The 21138-nt window shown below is 45.0% G+C and overlaps 1 protein-coding gene across 1 annotated transcript in view; it reads right to left on the minus strand.

Moving 5' to 3' along the window:
- Window positions 1-238: 238 nt before the first annotated feature.
- The window catches only part of LOC116978383 (hepatitis A virus cellular receptor 1 homolog), a 116789-nt gene continuing 95889 nt past the window's right edge, over window positions 239-21138 (minus strand). Inside the window, exons 3-6 of the mRNA XM_033029500.1 lie at window positions 15366-15449; window positions 2761-2822; window positions 1171-1279; window positions 239-273 (exon numbers count right to left, since the gene is read on the minus strand). Coding sequence (XP_032885391.1) covers window positions 239-273; window positions 1171-1279; window positions 2761-2822; window positions 15366-15449 — 290 coding nt within the window. The remainder of the gene's footprint in view (window positions 274-1170; window positions 1280-2760; window positions 2823-15365; window positions 15450-21138) is intronic.

The raw sequence follows: 21138 nt of genomic DNA on the forward strand, positions 1-21138 counted from the left end.
GACCAATCTTCAGTTCACTAACGCAATGCCTTTTGAGTGGGGCAGCAGCCAGTATATGGAGTCTCTCTTGCAATCCATGCTGTTCTTGTTCACAAAAGTGAAGTTTGAGCCTGAGTAATACAAAGATGGCAGAACATTGGTGAATGGACCTTCGATGTTCTGCTTGAACTATATAGGTTGCTGTGCGTGATGTGATAATGAGAAAGCATAGAACTATTACAGAATGAATGAAACACTTCTACGATGAAAGATGGTCATTTTCTGGTTGTTTACCTATGAAACAGAAACAAAAATATTAATGATCTTCGATTGTTTCAAAATATTAATGATCTTTCAAGTGTGTTTCACCAAATTTATATATTAACCTGAAGCATAAAATGTTCCCAATATTGATTTGGATTTTTGAGTAACAGAAACATCTTCATAAATTCAATATTAATACTTGAAAATTCTGAACTGCTATCAGACTTTCCGTGTGGAAGTAATTCCTATATTCTATTCTGAAAGATCCAGTTTCAGTTTTAGCAATGCCATATAACCCTATTCTCCCAATTCATTAGAAAATATCAATTTCAATATCCATCAATTTACTTTAACACCTTGAAAACATTCGTGCGGGGTCTTACAATTGCTAAGATTACATAAACTTTCACTTAGAAATAGTTTCTTCCCACATTTAATCCAATATCACGTCCTTCTCCCCAATTTATCTTGCTTCGTTAACTTGCCAACCTCTATTAGATATCTGTTCTCCATGTCTTTAAAATCATTTCTGCACCTGATCCATGACCTCTCCCCATTGTAACCCTGCATCATTCTCGAGCTCTGCCTCCTAGCATTAGTCTCCTATTCTTTTAACTCTCCCACTCATGTGCTGTCATTCCTCATCTCCACCATCAAAGACAGGGGACTTGGCCAATATAGCTCTGGCCGTATGGATGCCTTGAAATCCCCATCTATTTGGTTACATCTTTCCTATTTCTTCACATGTGTATTAAAGTACATTTTAATTCTTAAAATGTATTTTCTGGTTAACCTACCATTCATTCTTCTCCCCTGCATCAACTCAAACGCAGGGTCATACTGTATGTTCCATGTTAACAGGAACTTGCACAATATTGCAACAAATTGTTTTGAGTTAAAGGCAGGTTCCCAGACAGTGACACTTACATTTCCATTGACAAAGGAACAGAGTGATTGCAAGAAAGCAGATGAAAACTAAGACACGGGCTGCCCAGGCAAGATAAGAAACCAGGATGTTTACCAGGTCATCGGGAACCTGAAATAGATAAACAAAATCAGAGAACAAGATTTTCTTCACTATTTTAAATCTAAAATGCACGAACTGCAACCATTGACCATTATAAGGTCAAAAGGTCATAAGGCCATTTAGCCCATCAAGTCTACTCCGCCAATCAATCATGATTAAATCATAGGTCTCCCTCCGAACCCTATTCTCCTGCCTACTCCCCATAACTTCTAACACCTGTACTAATCAAAAATGTTTCTATCTCTGCCTTAAAAATATCCGCTAACTCGGCCTCCCCAGCCTTCTGTGGCAAAGAATTCCACAGATTCACCATGACAAAATAAATGTCTCCTCATCTCCTTCCCAAAAGAACGTTCTTTAATTCTGTGGCTATGACCTCTAGTCCTAGACTCTCCCACTCGTGGAAACATCCTCTCCACATCCACTCTATTGAAGAATTTACTATTCTTTATGTTTCAATGTCACCCCTCATTCTTCTAAACTCTAGGAGTGTTTTTCCATCTCCAAAATTCCATGGATTCTGGATAGTTTAATAACAGAAATTGACAAGAACAAACCAGGTGATCAAACATACTTGTAATTTTAGGCTTTCAATAAATTGCCACAATTTAGATTATTAAATAAAAATAAAATGCATATTACATGAAAATGTATTTATATCCATACAGATTTATAATTAATTTTTTCAGACATTTCAAAATGTAGCTTTACATTCCCTTCTGCGGAATTTTGCCACTAAGTCAGTAAGCCAATGGATAATTAGAAAAATTGAAAACTGATACTGTGTGGCGGCACCCGGTGGTTGGGCCACGAGCTACACGAATCCTCAGCAGTCGGGGGTAGGGTCACGTGACTGGGCAATGGCAGGAAGGAGTTGTCACGTGGTATAGCGGTGTGTCCTAGTATTTATAACGAACCCCGGGTCAACCCTCTCTCTCACTACGAGCTGACCAGCTCTCTTCCCTCTTCGGGTGAGTGTCCTGCCACCTCAGCAAGAGTTCAACTCAAGCCCTCGAGGCAACAGCCTTGCAGCAGCACCAATTACTTTTGTGTTAGAGGACCAACATGTATGTATATCTGCCTATAATGCCTGTATAAAGAAACCGTTTATTCACGACATTTGGTGCCGGTATAACTGGGTCGTTGCTGAGAGACTGATTTATTGCAGCATCCATTAAAACACCTGCATAAAAGTGTTAGATGTTCTAGATATACTTTAGATTTTATGTATTTAAGAAGGAACTGCAGATGCTGGAAAATCGAAGGTACACAAAAATGCTGGAGAAACTCAGCGGGTGCAGCAGCATCTATGGAGCGAAGGAAATAGGCAACGTTTCGGGCCGAAACCCTTCTTCAGTCTGAAGAAGGGTTTCTGCCCGAAACGTTGCCTATTTCCTTCGCTCCATAAATGCTGCTGCACCCGCTGTGTTTCTCCAGCATTTTTGTGTACCTTAGATTTTATGTAGTTTGAACCTTTTATATATGCTTACTTGTTCGGAAGTACTGTTGATTCCATTCGTAGTTATTGTAGAGCTCAGAATTTCTCGGGTACCTGAGGAAAAAGAATACAATTCCGGCTGATATCGCTAGCAAGGAATCCGCTATGGTGCCGAAAAACAAGGCAAGGTATAGAAGGTCTTGGATCCAAAACATCACTATTTTCCAAGATTCATTCTAACATTAATTTTCCACATAAGGCAAAACAGACATTATTTCTGTGATTTTGGAAACATACATCAGTCCCTACTCTTAAGGTGGATTATAAACATGTCCGAGACACCACATCTTGAAAATATTAGACTTGTCTTGGCAGAAAAAACAGATCATTTTTCCAAGACATGGACACCATTCATTGATTTCTTACCAGGATAGTATGGCGCAACACAACTTTGGATTTAAATCTAATTATGGGTTGGGGGAGGTGGGTGGGGAGGGGTGAGAGGCAGGTATATCACCACTTTTCTTTCTCTTTCTCTTTCGTCCTTTTATTTTTTTCTATTTCTCTCTTCTTTCTTTCTTTTATTCACTCTTTGGCTACACTACTTTGGTAGTCTAGGGGTCCTATCTTTGCACATCTCACATTTTCTCTTTCTTGCTTTTTCTCCTTTCCTTTCTTCTAATTCAAAGCTAAAAAGTTAAAATTGCAGCTGTACAATAACTGTATAATTTTATATGCCGTTGGTTCTACTCTTGTACATTTGCTTCTAATATTTTTATTTTTTTAATAATTAAAAAAATAAACAAATAATGTGGCAGACCAACAAAACCCCATGTCTTGGTATCACAATCACAGCGGTGCCTTCTACATTTAAGCCATCATGACAAACCAAAGTGTAGCTACTAGGTGAACTGTAATAATATGACTGGTCCAACTGTTACTCTTGCCACCTTCCCTACTCCAGGAATACAATGGCTGATGACGAGTATACAACTGTAAACGTGAGCAGCGTGTATACAATGTTATGGAGTCATTAACTAGCGTCACGGCATGTAATCAGTGACAACCTCACCATTCTGAGGAGCACGAGGAGAAAATATTTTAAAATCTAATTATCCCCATTTAATGTCCATTCGTAATTCTCCCTGACCTTAGGAGGCAGATAATGTCCACCTTTAGAGATACACTTAGATCCGGTATGGATAGTAGATTTCCATGTGAACCAGATGGGCTTTTATGATTAATATGGTAATTACATGATTACTCTTTGTGAGATGAGCTTTTAAAAGTAAAATCTATTTTTATTGAATTGCTCAAATGCAAGTTTCCCTGCCATCATGCTGCGGTTTGAATCCACACCATTAAAGCACAGTCCACAATTCTGGCTCCTGCTCCAGTAATCTCCACTCTGCTGCTGCAGAATGGGTGGAAGCGTAACCATGACATCATCTTTCTGCACAGAAAGAGCCTGGTTCACTGATTACAGTCACTGGCAGAGTGCCATTGGCGGGAGAATTAATGCAACATTCTTCAAAGAGATTAAGTTTAAGTTGATTGAACCACTGCCCCTTCTGCTCCGCATCTGCCTCCTGTGCTGAGATGAGACAATCTTAACTATGTAAAACCAGACCAAATTGCAATGGAATTTGCTATAGGAACATGAGAAACCACATTATGAAGTAGTCAATGTATGCGTACAGAGTTGAAAGGAGATATACAGACTGCCTTCTCTCTTTCTCTACGCTCCTCGTTTTCCCCTCCAAATCTCTGCATGGAGTTCACCCTAATTTGCACACTGGAAGCACAGGATTTAATCATAGTCATAGAGCTCTACAGCACAGAAACTTTGTCCGCTCCGCCCAAGTTGGCATTTTCTGCTGTCCCATTTTCGTGTCTCCAAAACCTTCATATCCATATATCTCTCCAATTGACTTTTTAAAGGTGTATTTGTATCCACCTGTACAGCTTCCTCAACCAAATACAGACCAACCCCTGAATGAAAATGTTGTCCCTGAGGTCCCTCATAAATCCTACCTTCTTAACGTCAGCTTATATCTTCTAATTTTCTAATTCTGTATCTGGTAAATATACTATGAGCGTCCGCCTTATCCATGCACCCCGTTATCTTGTAGACCTTAATAAGGTCACACCTCAGCCTCCAATGCTCCAAGGAAAGAATTCCCAGCCTAACCAATCAGTCCCACAACTCAAGGCCTCAAGCCAAGGCAACATCCTCCCTATAGCTTGGTGACCAGAACTACATACTATACTCCGTGTGGTCTCACCAACAAATTCTACAGCTGCATCATGAGGTCCCATCTTTTGTGCTCAATATTTTTCCCAATGAAAGCAAGCGTGCCCTGTTAGGAGAGGTTCAGGTTGTAATAGACTAACGTCTATTCCACTAGGGGTGCTGCATTGAAGGTACCTCGGCCTACAGCCTGTCCGTTTTTTCCTATCTTTTTTTAATTTTAGTTTGTCTAAATAGATTTGTTTGGGGAATCTTTAGTTTTTCTATGTGGGGGAGGGGTAAGGGGGAAACCGCTTCCCAGTCGCTTCCTGGCGAGGATGCGACTATTTCTCCGAGTAGCGTCCTCGCCCCCCACCTCGCGGTCTACCACTGGATCGGAGTGGCCTTTCCTGCCGGAAACCGGGGGCTGGACCAGAGCTTCGGCAGCGGTGGCGCGGTGCTGGATTCACCATAGAGCGAGCAATACCTACCTGGATCCTGTTTGAAGCTCCGGAGCGTTGGGCCGCTGCTCCAACATCACGGGGCTGTGGTTCGCGGAGCTCCCAGCGTGGGCGGCGCTGACCGACATCGCGGAGTCCTGGGGCCCTTTACTGAGGGCCGCCAGCATTGAATCTCCGCCCGGCGCGGCCTGGGGACGTCGGAAGCTGCGGACTCTGGTGAGAAGTGGCCGATATGGAGGGCCAAGCCGCTGAGGTTGGCCTCCCGTTCCGACGTCGGAGTGCCAACACCCCGGCGAGCGGGCCTGAGCGGCGGGCTGCCCGTAGCGGCGACTGCGGAGGCCTCCGGAGACCCCGACCACGGGTGAACATCAGAGAAAAATGACTGACTTTGGTGCCTTCCCTCACAGTGGGAAACTTTTGATTCTGCTGTGCGGGGATGTTTTATGTTGAACTCTATCGTGTGTTGTGTTCTTTATTTTATTGTATGTCTTTATGGTGATTACATTTCACTGTGCCAACTGGCACATGTGACAAGTAAATGTATCTTGTATCTTGTATTACATTGGGTAGCGATTCCTTGGAAGGAAAGGATTAAAGATGTGGGATGGGACATAGAAGATGACAATGGCTAACGAACAACAACGTAAACATTCTGTAGTAACATTCTGAAGTGACCTTAGTGAACTCATGTAAACATAGTGCAGAGGTATCCTGCTCTAAATCGCTAATTAGTGAGTTAGATAGAGCTCTTAAAGATAGCGAAGTCAAGGGATACGGGGAGGAGGCAGGAACGGGGGTACTGATTGTGGATGATCAGCCATGATCACAGTGGCTCGAAAGGCCGAATGGCCTACTCCTGCACCTATTGTTTATTGTCTAATTGCTGATAAGGTTTCAACCAAGAAAGAAGTCGACAAATTAATGTGTAACATCGGTTGTGCTGGTTTAGCTCGTACACAAGGGTACAACACAGCCTGCGGACATTTAGTGGTTGGGACTTCGCTTATCGACGGAGTCATGATCATGGACAAAAGAAAACTGTAAGTAGTGCTGTGGACGATGTTGGCTGCCACTGCCACTGCCACGGTCAACGTCCTCTCCCACTCCCACATGTCCAGCAATGAACATCTAATTATACTCAAATGGATCGGTTTGAAAGACCATGATCTTTGCATACCCAGCATCAGATTTCCGAAGCAGACATAATATTCGGAGCTCTATCATAGGAATAACTTACAAGGTGGACTGAGAAATAAATCCAAAGTCATTTTCAAAACCTCCATGAAAATATTGCAAAATTTCCACTGATTCCTGGGAAACTCTGGGCCATGACCTCTTGATGTGGAGAAGCATTTGGGTTGGCACTGAGAATCTTGAGTCCATGTGTGAGAAGCACTCAAGAGAAGGAGCACCCCACATCATGGACCAACCCTCTTGCCCCATCTACATTGGATTCCATTACCACAGAATCCACTTAACCTGAAACTGAGGGACTGCCAAAGAAGATGCAACTCAATAGTTTTACTGTGTGAGTTGGCCCCATGAATGCTCTCAGCTAAATCATGAGTCATAACATTCTTGAGATACTTTGCCATTGATTGAATTGGCATCCTTCTGTACTTCCCCCTGTCCCTCTTCAAACCAATCACCCAGATTCCACCTTTATGTTCTCCATCAGGCAAAGTATCAGCCTCTAAGCTGGTGAGAGTGAATGCGGTAACAAATGTGATAAGTCACTATTGCTGCCTGATGTAGGAAATTCCGAAAATCATCAAAAAGATGAGTAGATTGTAATATGTTTAACCCAAGAGCTTACATACTGGGGAAGCGTGATGGGAAAAGAGACCAATATAGTGAAGGGAACTTAAGGATGTTAGGAGAGGCATTGAATTGACCTATCGTTGTATTTAGATTCCTCAACATAATTATAGCTGAGTTGCTTCCTTAGTCAAGTCAAGTTTATTCGTCACATACACATACGAGATGTGCAGTGAAATGAAAAGTGGCAATGCTCGCGGACTTTGTGCAAAAAGACAAACAAACAAACTATAAACACAATCATAAACACACACATATTCTTTTACATATTAAATATTGGAAGGAAAAACGTTCAGTAAAGTTGAAATAGACATTGGGGGTTGTAAACTAATCGTGGAGAGGGACAGAGGCAACTATAGAAGGAGGGTCAATTCACCGGATGGCAAAACTCCATCAAACCCTGACCTCGCTCCAGCACTCTGACTAATCTCTTCTATTTGTACTGTGATAACGGGAGAGGGTACTAAAGGCAGTAATAACACGAACCACGGGGACAGAATGAGGCCAGTCGCATACTATTCAACTATGCAAAGTCGAGTGGTGGCTGGGCTGCATTGATGTGATCAAGTATTCAACTGTATGACAAGGGCAGTGGAAGTCTCAGAATCCATCTGGCCGAGGGTGTCAATAGTTTTACGGACGTCTCTTTGAAGCAGGGAAGTACACTGCAACTCTTTGAAGCAGGGAAGTTATGGACAGCACTAGATAGTTGATGTGCCAAATGGGAGAGTGTGTCTTGCCTGCTGACAAACATATGCAGATAGATTTCACAAGATCCTTACCCTAGTCTCAAAATAAAAGGTAATGTTTAGTACTGATTGACCACTTTACCCACTAGCAGAAGACTTTCCCATGCCAAGAAAGTACAGCTAGAATTGTGTATTGGTGCCAAATAATAATATTTTGGATTACTCTTCACATGACTCTGATCAGGGTATGTATTTTACAGGAAGGAGGCTTGTGCTGAATGGCATCATATCTGTAGAGAGTTGTCAGTGCTATAACCATCCTGGTAAGTGGAGAGAATTCTACTGCAATTCTACTTTGGGACAAAGTGGAAAAGCCTTGGGTATCTGGAAATGAGTCCCAAATTACAATGAACTGGCTATTTCAAACTATAGACCAACAGGCCATCTTTCAGCTGTTTCTTCACCTTTACATGTTCAGTCCACTAGCAAGGAAATGCTTTAAATAGATCAGCGTTTAAGCTGCTAGCAAACATAAACATTGCTGTGGTGCAGCAGTCAAACACACACTTTCAGTGTGCAAAAGTAAGAGCAGGTTGTAATCTTATGTTGCAAGTTACTGAAATGTATTCTGAGGGATAGGATATACAGGCATTTGGATGGGCAAGGTCTGATTAGGGAAAGTCGGCATGGTTTTATACTTGTGAGGTCGTGTCTCACAAATCTGATTGATTTTATTGAAGACGTGACCAAAAAGGTTGATGAAGGCAGAGCTGTAGATGTTGTGTACATGGACTTCTGTAAGGCGTTCGACAAGGTTCCGCATGGTAGGCTGCTCTGGAAGGTTAGATCGCATGGGATCCAAGGAGAGATAGCTGAATGGATAGCAAATTGGCTCCATGGGAGGAAGCAGAGGGTAATGGTGGAAGGTTGCATCGCAGACTGGATGCCTGCAACTAGTGGTGTTCCTCAGGGTTCGGTGCTGGGCCCGTTACTGTTTGTCATCTAAATCAATGATTTGGATGAGAACATACAGGGCAAGATTAACAAGTTTGCTGATGATACAAAAGTTAGTTGTTTTGCAGATAGTGAAGATGGTTGTGAACAATTGCAGCAGGATCTGGATCGATTGGCCAGGTGGGTGTAGGAATGGTTGATGGAATTTAATACAGAGAAGTGTGAGGTGTTGCATTTTGCGACGTCGTACAAAGGCAGGGCCTACACAGTAAATGGTAAGCCTCTGGGTAGTGTTGTAGAGCATAGAGATCTTGGAGTATAGGTGATTGGTTCCTTAAAGGTCGAGTCACAGGTAGATAAGGTAGCCAAAAAGGCTTTTGGCACTTTGGCCTTCATCAGTCAGAGTATTGAGTATAGAAGTTGGGAGGTCATGTTGCAGTTGTATAAGACATTGGTGAGACCACATTTAGAATATCAAAGGTCAAAAACTATTTGCCATTTGTGCTTACACACATAGGAACTCTTGTGCGGTTGTTCAGAGAGTCAAGTCAAGTCAAATTAAAAATTAAAAAGACACACAGAAGACACATAATCTATAAAAACATATACTACTCTAGAAATAAAAAAAGAAAGTGCCTAAAACCCTATATAAAGGGGAAAGTGAGAGCATTGTAACTTGCACAAACCCTATATCAGGACATCAGTTCATTTTGTTTTGGCCAAGAGTCTCACTGTTGCAGGGAAGAAGCTCTTAAAAAAGCGTGTTCTGTTTGTGGCGATACTGTCCGCTCGTCTGTGCCTGAGGTTGTATGTGCAGTTTTTGTGTTTGAGCAGGGAGTGAGCTGGATGTAGTGTGTCTCTGATGATTCTCTCTGCTCTTTTTTGACAGCGCTGTGTGTAGATTGTGTCCATGGAGGGGAGTTCCGTTCTGATAATCCTCTCTGCAGTCTTTATGACTCTTTGCAGAGCCTTCCTCTCTGTCTGTGTGGTGTTTCCATACCACACCGTGATGCCTGTGGTGAGGATGCTCTCTATCAGTCCTTTGTAGACCTGGGTGAGAGGGCGACAGTGCAGACCAGCTTTTCTGAGCAGCCTGATGAAGTACAGTCTCTGCTGGGCTTTTTTCACTGTGGCTGCAGTGTTCAAAGTCCAGTTCAGATCTGATGTTACTTGTAATCCCAGGTATCTGTAACTGTCAGCCCTCTCCACCACAGCCCCCTTGATGATAAGGGGCTGCAGTGGGGGTGTATTTTTTCTGAAGTCCATTATTATTTCTCTTGTCTTGTCTGTGTTGAGGCTTAGGTCGTTCACCTCACCACAGGCAAGAATGTCGTTCACCAGACTCCTGTAGCCCGACTCGTCCCCCCCCCTTGATGAGGCCCAGGATGGTGGTATCATCCACATACTTAATAATGATGGTATTTTCCTGGGTGGAGACACAGTCGTGTGTGTACAGGGTGAAAAGTTTGGGACTGAGACAGCAGCCTTGTGGTGATCCTGTGCTGACGGTGAGCTCTGCAGACACCCTCCTCCCCATCCTCACCACCTGTGGTCTTTCAGTCAGGAAATCCAAGATCCAGTTGCAGGTGGGAGTCGGGACGCCGAGGTCTGTCAGCTTCTCAGTCAGCCTGCCCGGGCGAATGGTGTTAAAAGCCGAGCTGTAATCCAGGAACAGCGTTCTGACGTATGTTCCTCTGCTGTCCAGGTGTTGCAGGATGTGGTGTAGAGCAATGGCCACTGCGTCGTCCACTGAGCGGTTGGGGCGGTAGGCAAACTGGAGGGGGTCGATCGTGCCCGGGACCATGTGATTGATATGTGTGAGAACCAGTTTTTCTAGACACTTCATGGCAACTGGCGTGAGTGCCACTGGCCTGAAGTCATTCAGGGTGGATGGGTTTGTTTTTTTTGGAACTGGTACAATGGTGGAAAATATTGTGTACAGTTCTGGCCACTATGTTATTGGAAAGATATTGTCAAGCTTGAAAAGGTTTAGAAAAGATTTACGAGGATGTTGCCAGGACTAGAGGGTGTGAGTTATAGGGAGAGGTTCAGTAGGCTGGATCTCTATTCCATGGAGTGCAGGAGGATGAGGGGAGATCTTATAGAGGTATACAAAATCATGAGAGGAATAGATTGAGTAGATATACAGAGTCTTTAGCCCAGAGGTGGGGAATCAAGGACGAGAGGACATAGGTTCAAGGTGAAGGGGAAAAGATTTAGTAGGAATCCAAGGGGTAACTTTTTCACACAAAGGGTGGTGGCTGTATGGAAGAAGCTGCCAGAGGAGGTAGTTGAGGCTGGGACTATCCCATCATTTAAGAAACAGTTAGACAGGTACACGGATTGGACAGGTTTGGAGGGATATGGACCAAGCGCAGGCAAGTGGGACTAGTGTAGCTGGGACATTGTTGGCCGGTGTGGGCGAGTTGTGCCGAAGGACCTGTTTCCACACTGTGTCACTCTATGTCTTGAAATACTCCATGCTTTTTCTGCTCCCTCTCCTGATCCCACTAGCTTCCACATCCTTCTCCAAAGTAAACACATTAATTTAAAGTAAAGTATTATTTCAAAACCTCACATATTACCCATAACATGGCTGCACGTACCACTAGACTTAAGAACAGTTTTTATCATCTTGCCATCAGGCTTCTGAACTCATAAACGCATCATATATGTTAATTATTTTATTTATCATTGTCTTTTATCTACCAATGTCACTTTTGTCTTATCTTTTTTACCTTAATATTATCCTTGCAATATCATCGTTGACCCTGTGTTAACCTACATATGACAAATAAAACTGAACTGAACTGATAAAACTGAACTAATCCACAAATAGATGACCACATTGACCCATTAGCTACTCTCTAACTTTTAATATACTTGTAGAATATTTTATGATTCTCCTTTATCTAGAATTTACTCAGATATATGAAAACATGAACTTAAGGATAGTCAGCAAGGGTTTCTTTGTGTGAGGTCCCTTCTCACAAATTTTATACCATGCTTTTTGAGGAGCTGACAAATATGATTGATGAGGCAATGGATGTTGTCTACATCTACAGGGGCCCTAATGAAACATTCCACAAGGTCCCTCATGGTAGGCTGATCCAAAAGATTAAGGTATATGGGATCCACAGAGACTCGGTAGATTGGATTCAAAATTGGCTTATCCATAGAAGACAGAATGTAGTGGTGGAGGAGTGTTAATCTGAATGGAGGCGTGTGACCTGCAGTGTTCCAGAGGGGTGCTGTGAGCTCTGTTACTTGTGATATATATAAAATATATAAATGATTTGGATTTGGATGAAAATGTAGGTAGACTGGTTAACAAATTTGCAAACAACATAACAAATGGTGGAGTTACAGAAAGTAAACAAAGGCAAACCTATACTTGCCCCACTTGTCTGTGTTTGGCCCACATTCTTCCGAACCATTTTTATAAAATGATACAGCACAGGAACAGGCCCTTTGGCCCACAATGTTTGTGCCAAACATGATGCCCAGTTAAACTGATCTCATCTGCCTGTACATAATCCATAGCCCGCAGTTCCCTGCACTTTCATATGCCTATCTAAAAGCCTCTTAAATGCCATTATCATATCAGCCTCCACTGCATGCCCTGGCAATGCGATCCAGGTCCCAACCACTCTCTGTTTAAAAAACAACTTGCCCTGTACATCTCCATTAAACTTTGCACCTCTCATCTTATAGCTATGCCTTCTATTCTTGGACATTTCCACCCTGGGAAAAAATGTTCTGACTGACTACCCAATCTATGTTTTACATAATTTTATATAATTCTATCAAGTCTCCCCTCAACCTCTGACATTCCAGAGAAACCAATCCAAGTCTATCCAATCATTCCCTGCATCTGAAACCCTCTCATCCAGGCAGCATTCTGGTAAACCTCCTCTGCACCCTCTCAAAAGCATGGAAACATAGAAAATAGGTGCAGGAGGAGGCCAATCGGCCCTTCAAGCCTGCACCGCCATTCATTGTGATCATGGCTGATCATCTCCTATCAATAACCGGTGCCTGCCTTCTCCCCATATCCCTTGACTCCACTAGCCCCTAGAGCTCTATCTAACTCTCTCTTAAATCCACCTAGTGATTTGGCCTCCACTGCCCTCTGTGGCAGGGAATTCCATAAATTCACAACTCTCTGGGTGAAAAAGTTTTTTCTCACCTCAGTCTTAAATGACCTCCCCTTTATTCTAAGACTGTGGCCCCTGGTTCTGGACTCGCCCAACATTGGGAACATTTTTCTTGCATCTAGCTTGTCCAGTCCTTTTATAATTTTATATGTTTCTATAAAATCCCCCTCATCCTTCTAAACTCCAGTGAATTCAAGCCTAGTCTTTTCAATCTTTACTCGTATGACAGTCCCGCCATCCCAGGAATCAATCTCGTGAACCTACGCTGCACAGCCTCAATCACAAGGATGTTCTTCCTCAAATTAGGAGACCAAAACTGTACACAATACTCCAGATGTGGTCTCACCAGAGCCCTATACAACTGCAGAAGAACCTCTTTACTCCTATACTGAAATCCTCTTGTTATGAAGGCCAACATTCCATTAGCTTTCTTTACTGCCTGCTATACCTGCACGCCAACTTTCAGTGACCGGTGTACAAGGACATCCAGGTCTCGCTGTACCTCCCCCTTACCTAACCTAACCCCATTGAGATAATAATCTGCGCCCTTGTTTTTGCCGCCAAAGTGGATAACCTCACATTTATCTATATTATACAGCATCTGCCGTGCATCTGCCCACTCACTCAACCTGTCCAGGTCACCCTGCAACCTCCTAACATCCTCTTCACAGCTCACACTGCCACCCAGCTTTGGTGTCTTTGATATATTGTTCCTGTACCTACCTCAGCTACTTCCTGTGGCAGCTCGTGCAATTGAGGTGAATATGAAACATCCCAAGGTATTATTTCAAAGAACAAGAAATAACCTCAGTTCTTGGCCAATAATTAGTCCTTAATTAAAAATTCTACATCGCAATCTATATCTCATCATCACCACATTCTTGTCTGTTGAACAGTGTTTCCACTTTGAAGGAAATTATCCGAAATTCAGGAATTCTGGTTGTCTTCGGGGAAATATCTTTTAGGGAAATTGAATAATTTCGGGAAATTTCCGCATCCGGCCCACAAAGGGGTGTAAAGGTAATACACACAACACTGCCAGTTTGGCGCTCAAAGGTTTAAACAGAGCGCTGTCAGTTTAATGCGTGGGAATTTAAACAAAGAGCTATCGGCTGCAGCACTGTGGGTTCTAAATATAGCGCTACCGCCTGCAGCGCTTTGAGCTTTAAACATAGCGCTATGGCCACAGCGCTAGGGGTCACAGACTGTTCTGGAAAATACTCGTATAACAATGAATCTTTGGAATTCTCTTTCTCAGTGGAAGTTGAGCATTTGATTATTTTTCAGGCAACGGTAAAATTCTGGATAAGCCGAGTGGTGAAAAGTTACCAGTGGACAGTGGGATTGCAGTTACATTGGGATTGGCCTTAATTTTACAGAATGGTGGGTGGGCTCAAGGGGCTGAGAGGGAGAGTGGGACAGACAGAGGGAGAGAGGGAGGAGTGGAGAGAGGGAGAGAGGGAGGGGTGGAGAGAGGGAAAGGAGGGAGGGGAGGGAGAGTGGGAGAGAGGGAGAGAGAGAGAGGGAGAAGGAGGGTGGGAGAGAGGAAGGAGGAAGAGAGAGAGAGAGAGGGGGAGAGAGGGAGGGAGAGAGAGAGGAAGGGGGGAATAAGAGAGGGAGAGAAAAAAGAAAGGGGGAGAGAGAGGGGGAGGAAGAGAGAGAGGGAGGAAGGGAGGGAGAAAGAAAGGGAGGGCGAGAGGGAGAGGGAAGAAGGGAGGGAGGGAGGGAGAGAGCAGAGACTAAGACACAGGAGGGCTGGTGGAAAAACAAAGACAACGAAAGCTGTTGGAGGCAATGAAAGCTGCCTTGTACAAGTGAGTAACAGAAGCAGGCAAATACAGTGTAGTTACATAGATATGATTTGCCTTGTTGTTAATGTGTGCACGTGAAAAAAAAAAACAACAAATAGCATGCAGGAAGCATTTTTGAAAATTTCAGGAAATAACATCAAATTCCCGGAATTTTGGGATTCTATTCAAGGAAAAAAAAATGTTGAGGTGTGGAGGCATGAGGTGTGGAGGCACTGCTGTAGAAGCTGGCCTTCCATTTGTTGTTCAATACCTTGGAATCTCCTGACAGTGTTAAAGGTACCCTGTACTTGATAAAATGTATGTCCCATTTCACTTCAATCACAAATATTTCCCGACTACATTTTGCAATACTTGCAATACCCAATTTAAATCCATGATATTTCAAGTTGTTTTAAACATTAAACGTTTTGTATTAATAGCAATTTCAAGGTATCCTTGTCAACTTTAATCACATGCAGTCAAATCATGGAAACATGGAAATAAAAATACATTGCAACAGACATTAGAAGACATCATAGTTTGAACTTTTAGTCTGACCTACAAATGTAGAAGCTGTGACAGAGTTTGCATCCTGTGCATGGACAGACTCATTTGTGGTTGAAGGATTCGGTGTGGTGATCTCTAGAATAGAAGAAAAAATAATTATTGTGCTCGTGCTAGTGAAGACATATTCTTTCTCGCTCATTGCTTTTCCACATACTGCATCATTCAGCTCACACACAGCTAACCCACTGAGTAGAATATAGAACCAGTGGATGTGGTGTTTCTGGACATTCATAGGACCTTTGATGTTTCCACATTTAAAATGCACTAGACTAAGTGGGACCCATTGGATCCCAGTCACACGGGAGGCCTGGTCCTCCAATGCAACCCATTCCCCAACACAATATTCCACCACTCACCCGTTCCCCCAACACAATATTCCACACCTCACCCATAGCAGGCGCAGGCGCTGCTCATTTCCTTCATCCCCCGAGCATTCCCTCCCCTCCTCTTCATGTGTGGGAGGGGAGGAGGGGAGGGAAGCGGGGTGTGTGGTTGGGGGGGGGGGGGGGGGGGGGGGGGAGGGAAGGAGGGGTGTGTGTCCGGGGAGGTTTATGAGGGTGGGGAGAGGGTGGTGTGGGGGGAGGAGGTGTGGGGGAGGGGGGAGGGGAATGTAGGGGAGGGGAGTGTGGGGGAGTGTGGGGAGTAGAGTGTGGGGGAGGGGAGTGTGGGGTGGGGGGAGGGTGTATGTGGGCGGGAGGGGGAGGAGAGATGTGGGAGGGGGGGTGGGGGAGGGTGTGTGTGTGTGTGTGTGTGGGCGGGGGGGATGTGCGAGCGGATGGGTCGTGGGTGGAGGGGTGTGTGAGCAGGGTGAGGGGTGTGTGGGGACTGGGAGTTTGTGGAGGCGGGGGGGATCGGGTTGTGGGGGCGGGTTGTGGGGACAGGGGAGTTGAAGGGGCGGTTGTGGGGGCTGGGGAGGGGGTTATGGGGACGGGAGGGGGCTTGTGGCGGTGGGGAGGGTTGTGGGGGTGGTGGAGGTTGTGGGGGCAGGGAGGTTGCGGGGGCAGGGGGGGCTGGGGAGGGGGTTATGGGGACGGGGAGGTTGCGGGGGCAGGGGGGGTTGTGGGGACATGGGGGTTATGGGGGCAGGGGAAGTTGTGGGGATAGGGCGGGGCTTCTGTTTGGGGCGTGGCTTCTTGGGACAGGGCTGCTTCATGTCCCTTTGAATGTCCGGTTGGAAACCTCCACCGGCCATCCTCGGCTCCAGTAAAGACACGATGGCGCAGGAAGGGGCGGACCATCCCGGGGAGTGACAGGGGAAGAGACTAATCTGCGCGGCGCTAATTGGCAGCGGAAGGGATCGATCTGCGCACGCGTGGTTTTTAAGATTTTAAACCTCGCTAACTACGACATTCAACAGACCGGAACGATCGGCGCACTAATAGGAGAACGGTGAGAACTGGCAAAAAATCGTAGTGGTATCGCAAACCGGTTTTGCGCAAAGAGAAAGACCGCCAAACCGGAAGATAACAAGATCGATAGATAGATAGATAGATAGATAGATAGATAGATAGATAGATAGATAGATAGATAGATAATAATCCATTGGATTGTAGTTACTGATATGCACTCGTTATTATAGGCAAAACAGGGTAGGAGTAAGCATTCTATTTTGGATTGGAAGCCTGTAACTGGTGGGTTCAATGGGTCTGCCAGGACAGTGCAGCTGGTTGATCTTGGGGAAGCACTGGAAGTGGAACTGTGTCTGATGATGGGACTAGAAGTTGTCCAATGAGTCAGAGGATGTCGGCAAGGCACTAAATGCTAACTTTGCATCTGTATTCATCAAGTAGAAGGACACGGAGGATAGTGGTCTATGACTTATGAAAACGGAAACACGAGTGGAAACTGAGGCAATGAACTCTACGCAGGTGGCACTGGTCAGGATCGAACCGGAATCACTGCAGCTGTGAGGAAACTGCGAACAGCAACATTGTTGCGATGCCAAGATTGATACAGAAATATGTAACATTGAGCTGCCTACGGTCCAAATTCACTTTCACGTCTTGAGACAGTCCAAAGATCTCCACATGGCAACAAAACTAGCCAAGTCTTTGGGTATTTTTAAAGTGGAGATTAACATGCAATAACATACTATTGTTTCTAGATTCATTGTTAACTCTAATAAGCGAGTTCGTTATTCCGACTGCACATGCCCAGGTCAAAGGTCACAAGCAAAAACCATTCTTGGCAGCCGTGCCACAGCATGGACACAGACCTGCGCCTCATCTGCAACCAGGATCGATCCCGGGTCTCTGACACCGCAATCGCTGCCGAACCGCCACTGGACCATCCCCGTCCCCTCCCGAGTGCCCCAGTCTGGGGGCGGCCAGAGACGTCGGGAGGCAGACGGGAGCGGTGCCCCAGCTCTCCACAGCCAGCGTGGAGAAGCAGCGCTAAATCCAGCTCAACTCTGCATGTCTCGCCGGCTAAACCTACCAGCCCTGCCTGGACTTAGGGGAATGATGGCCCAGGCTTACAGCCAGCGCAGAGCAGCAGTGCTAACTCCACGGCTCCGGGCTGGTGTCCCATAAGTCCAGGCAGGGCTGTAGGTTAACCCAGCGAGATAGACAGAGTTGAGCTGGAATTAGCGCTGCTTCTCCGCATTAGCTGTGGGCCTGGGGGCACTGCTCCCGTCTGACTCCGGTGTCAGACACCCGGGTTCGGTCATGGCAGCAGATGAGGCGCAGGTCTGTGTCCATGCAGTGGCACGGCTGCTGAGAGTTTTTATCGCTTGTGACATTTGACAAATCCCATGATTCCCTGCGTTTTTCAGAATACCGAACTTAGTAGTATGGTGTTAAAGGTTATGGGGAGATGACAGGCTCCACCAAGTCTGCTCCTATTTCTCTTCTCTGATCTCTCTCCTGGCTCTCGGTCTAAAGAAGTGTCTCGACCCGAGACTTGAGAAGAACTTTTTTCACACAGAGAGTGGTGAATCTCTGGAACTCCCTGCCACAGAGGGTAGTCGAGGCCAGTTCATTGGCTATATGTAAGAGGGAGTTAGATGTGGCCCTTGTGGTTAAGGGGATCAGAGGGTATGGAGAGAAGGCAGGTACGGGATACTGAGTTGGATGATCAGCCATGATCATATTGAATGGCGGTGCAGGCTCGAAGGGCCGAATGGCCTACTCCTGCACCTAATTTCTATGTTTCTATGTTTCTATGAAACGTCATCCATTCCTTCTATCCAGATATGCTGCCTGTCCCGCTGAGTTACTCCAGCATTTTGTGTCTATCTTCGTTGTAAACCAGCATCTACAGTTCCTTCATACACGGCTCCTGTTGCTTGTACTTTAAAGACATGGCTATAAACGCCAGTGTGGGAAACACCCAATGTTTCTGTATTATATAGCTGATGTAAAATACTAAATGTTCTTCCTCACTATATCCATGGCAATGGACTCGTTGTCCATATTACATTCTACTGGCCTGCTATTTTCACCTGCACTTTATTCATAGTAATGGATATTCAACTGACTTTTTAATTGATTGTTTGGAAGTTACAGCATGGAATCAGGCCCTTCGTCCCCCAGATCCCACGCCGACCATCTATCACTAATTCACATCAAATCTACGTTATCTCATGTTTCCTTCCACGCCCTGCTCATTTGGGGCATTTTTACAACGGCGACTTCACCCGCACGCCTTTGCTTAACAATGTTAATTAGAGTTAACAATGAATCTAGAAACAATAACATGGTGTTCCATATTTCCCTAAGGGGCAGAAGAGGGTCATTCAACCCATCAAGACCATGCCACCTGTTCAAGCGTTCCCAGTGATGCACCCCCTACTTATATCCCTGGAACCTGTCGATCTGCGCCCCGCTATTCTACACTAGAGGCAGCTTAACCCACTCGCATATTCTTCGAACCTGGGAGAAAACCAAAATACGAGGGGAAACTGGTGGAGAACCTGCAAACTCCACGCAGGTGGCACTGGAGGTTAGGATTGAACCTGGAAACATAGAAAGTAGGTGCAGGAGGAGGCCATTCGGCCCTTCGAGCCACAACCGCCATTCATTGCTATCATGGCTGATCGTCCCCAATTAATAACCCGTGCCTGCCTTCGCCCCATATACCTTGATTCCACTAGCCCCTAGAGCTCTATCTAACTCTCTCTGAAATCCATCCAATGATTTGGTCTCCACTGCCCTCTGTGGCAGGGAATTCCACAAAAGAGACAGAAACGTGTAACATTGAGGTGCTTACCATCCAAAACCAGGAAATTCATATTAACTTTCCCATCATTAAACGGTCCAGCGAACTGCACACGGCAGCAATACCATCCGCCGTCTTCTTTCCGGAGCTGCTTTATCGTGAGCGACACATCTCCTTGCTCAATGTTACCACCAAGCTGATATTTTTCGGATCCTACGGAAGTTACTGTTACTCCGTTTGTGTTAATCAGTTCAGCTCCACAGCCAAAGGTAGGGCAGTGTGCCCGACCCCAGCACATCGCAGTTTTACCATACGTTCGGACAGAGTAGTGGCACGGCAGAGTGATCGCCTGTCCCAGGTATCCTCGCACTTGTGGTCCGGTGGCAAGGGCCACTCGACCTGAAACAGTCCGGGAAAAGACAGTTATAATAATAATAATAATGGATGGGATTTATATAGCGCCTTTCTAATACTCAAGGCGCTGAGTGATGAGATAAGGAGTGGGCACATTGTGAAAGAGAAAACGGGGAATTACATACCAGTTAGCCTAACTTCGGCGGTGGGAAAGATGCTGGAGTCAATTGTTAAAGAGGTAATAATGGGGGATTTGGATAGCAGTAAAAGGATTAGTCCAAGGCAACATGGATTTATAATAGGGAAATCATGCTTGACTAATCTTCTGGAATTTTTTGAGGATGTGACAAGTAAATTGGATGAAGGGGTGCCAGTGGATGTAGTGTATCTAGACTTTCCGAAAGCCTTTGATAAGGTCCCGCACAGGAGACTGATGACTAAAATTAGAGCACATGGTATTGGGGGTAGGGTGTTGACATGGATAAAAAATTGGTTGGCAGACCGGAAGCAAAGAGTAGGAATGAACGGGTACTTTTCAGAGTGGCAGGTGGAGTGCCACAAGGCTCGGTGTTGGAGACGCAACTGTTTACCATATATATTAATGATTTGGAAGAGGGAATTAGGAGCAACACTAGCAAGTTTGCGGATGACACAAAGCTGGGTGGCAGTGTGAGCTGTGAAGAGGATGTTAGGAGGTTGCAGGGTGACCTGGACAGGTTGAGTGAGTGGGCAGATGCGTGGCAGATGCAGTATAATAGAGATAAATGTGAGGTTATCCACTTTGGCGGCAAAAGCAAGGGGGCAGATTATTATCTCAATGGGGTTAGGTTAGGTTAGGTAAGGGGGAGGTGCCGCGAGACCTGGGCGTCCTTGTACACCGGTCACTGAAAGTTGGCTTACAGGTACAGCAGGCAGTGAAAAAAGCTAATGGAATGTTGGCCTTCATAACAAGAGGATTTCAGTATAGGAGTAAAGAGGTTCTTCTGCAGTTGTATAGGGCTCTGGTGAGACCACATCTGGAGTATTGTGTACAGTTTTGGTCTCCTAATTTGAGGAAGAACATCCTTGTGGTTGAGGCAGTGCAGCGTAGGTTCACGAGATTGATTCCTGGGATGGCGGGACTGTCATATGAGGAAAGATTGAAAAGACTAGGCTTGTATTCACTGGAGTTTAGAAGGATGAGGGGATATCTTATAGAAACATATAAAATTATAAAAAGACTGGACAAACTGGATGCAGGAAAAATGTTCCC

Source organism: Amblyraja radiata, chromosome 11 (genome assembly GCF_010909765.2).
Source record: "Amblyraja radiata isolate CabotCenter1 chromosome 11, sAmbRad1.1.pri, whole genome shotgun sequence".
Lineage (NCBI taxonomy): Eukaryota > Metazoa > Chordata > Chondrichthyes > Rajiformes > Rajidae > Amblyraja > Amblyraja radiata.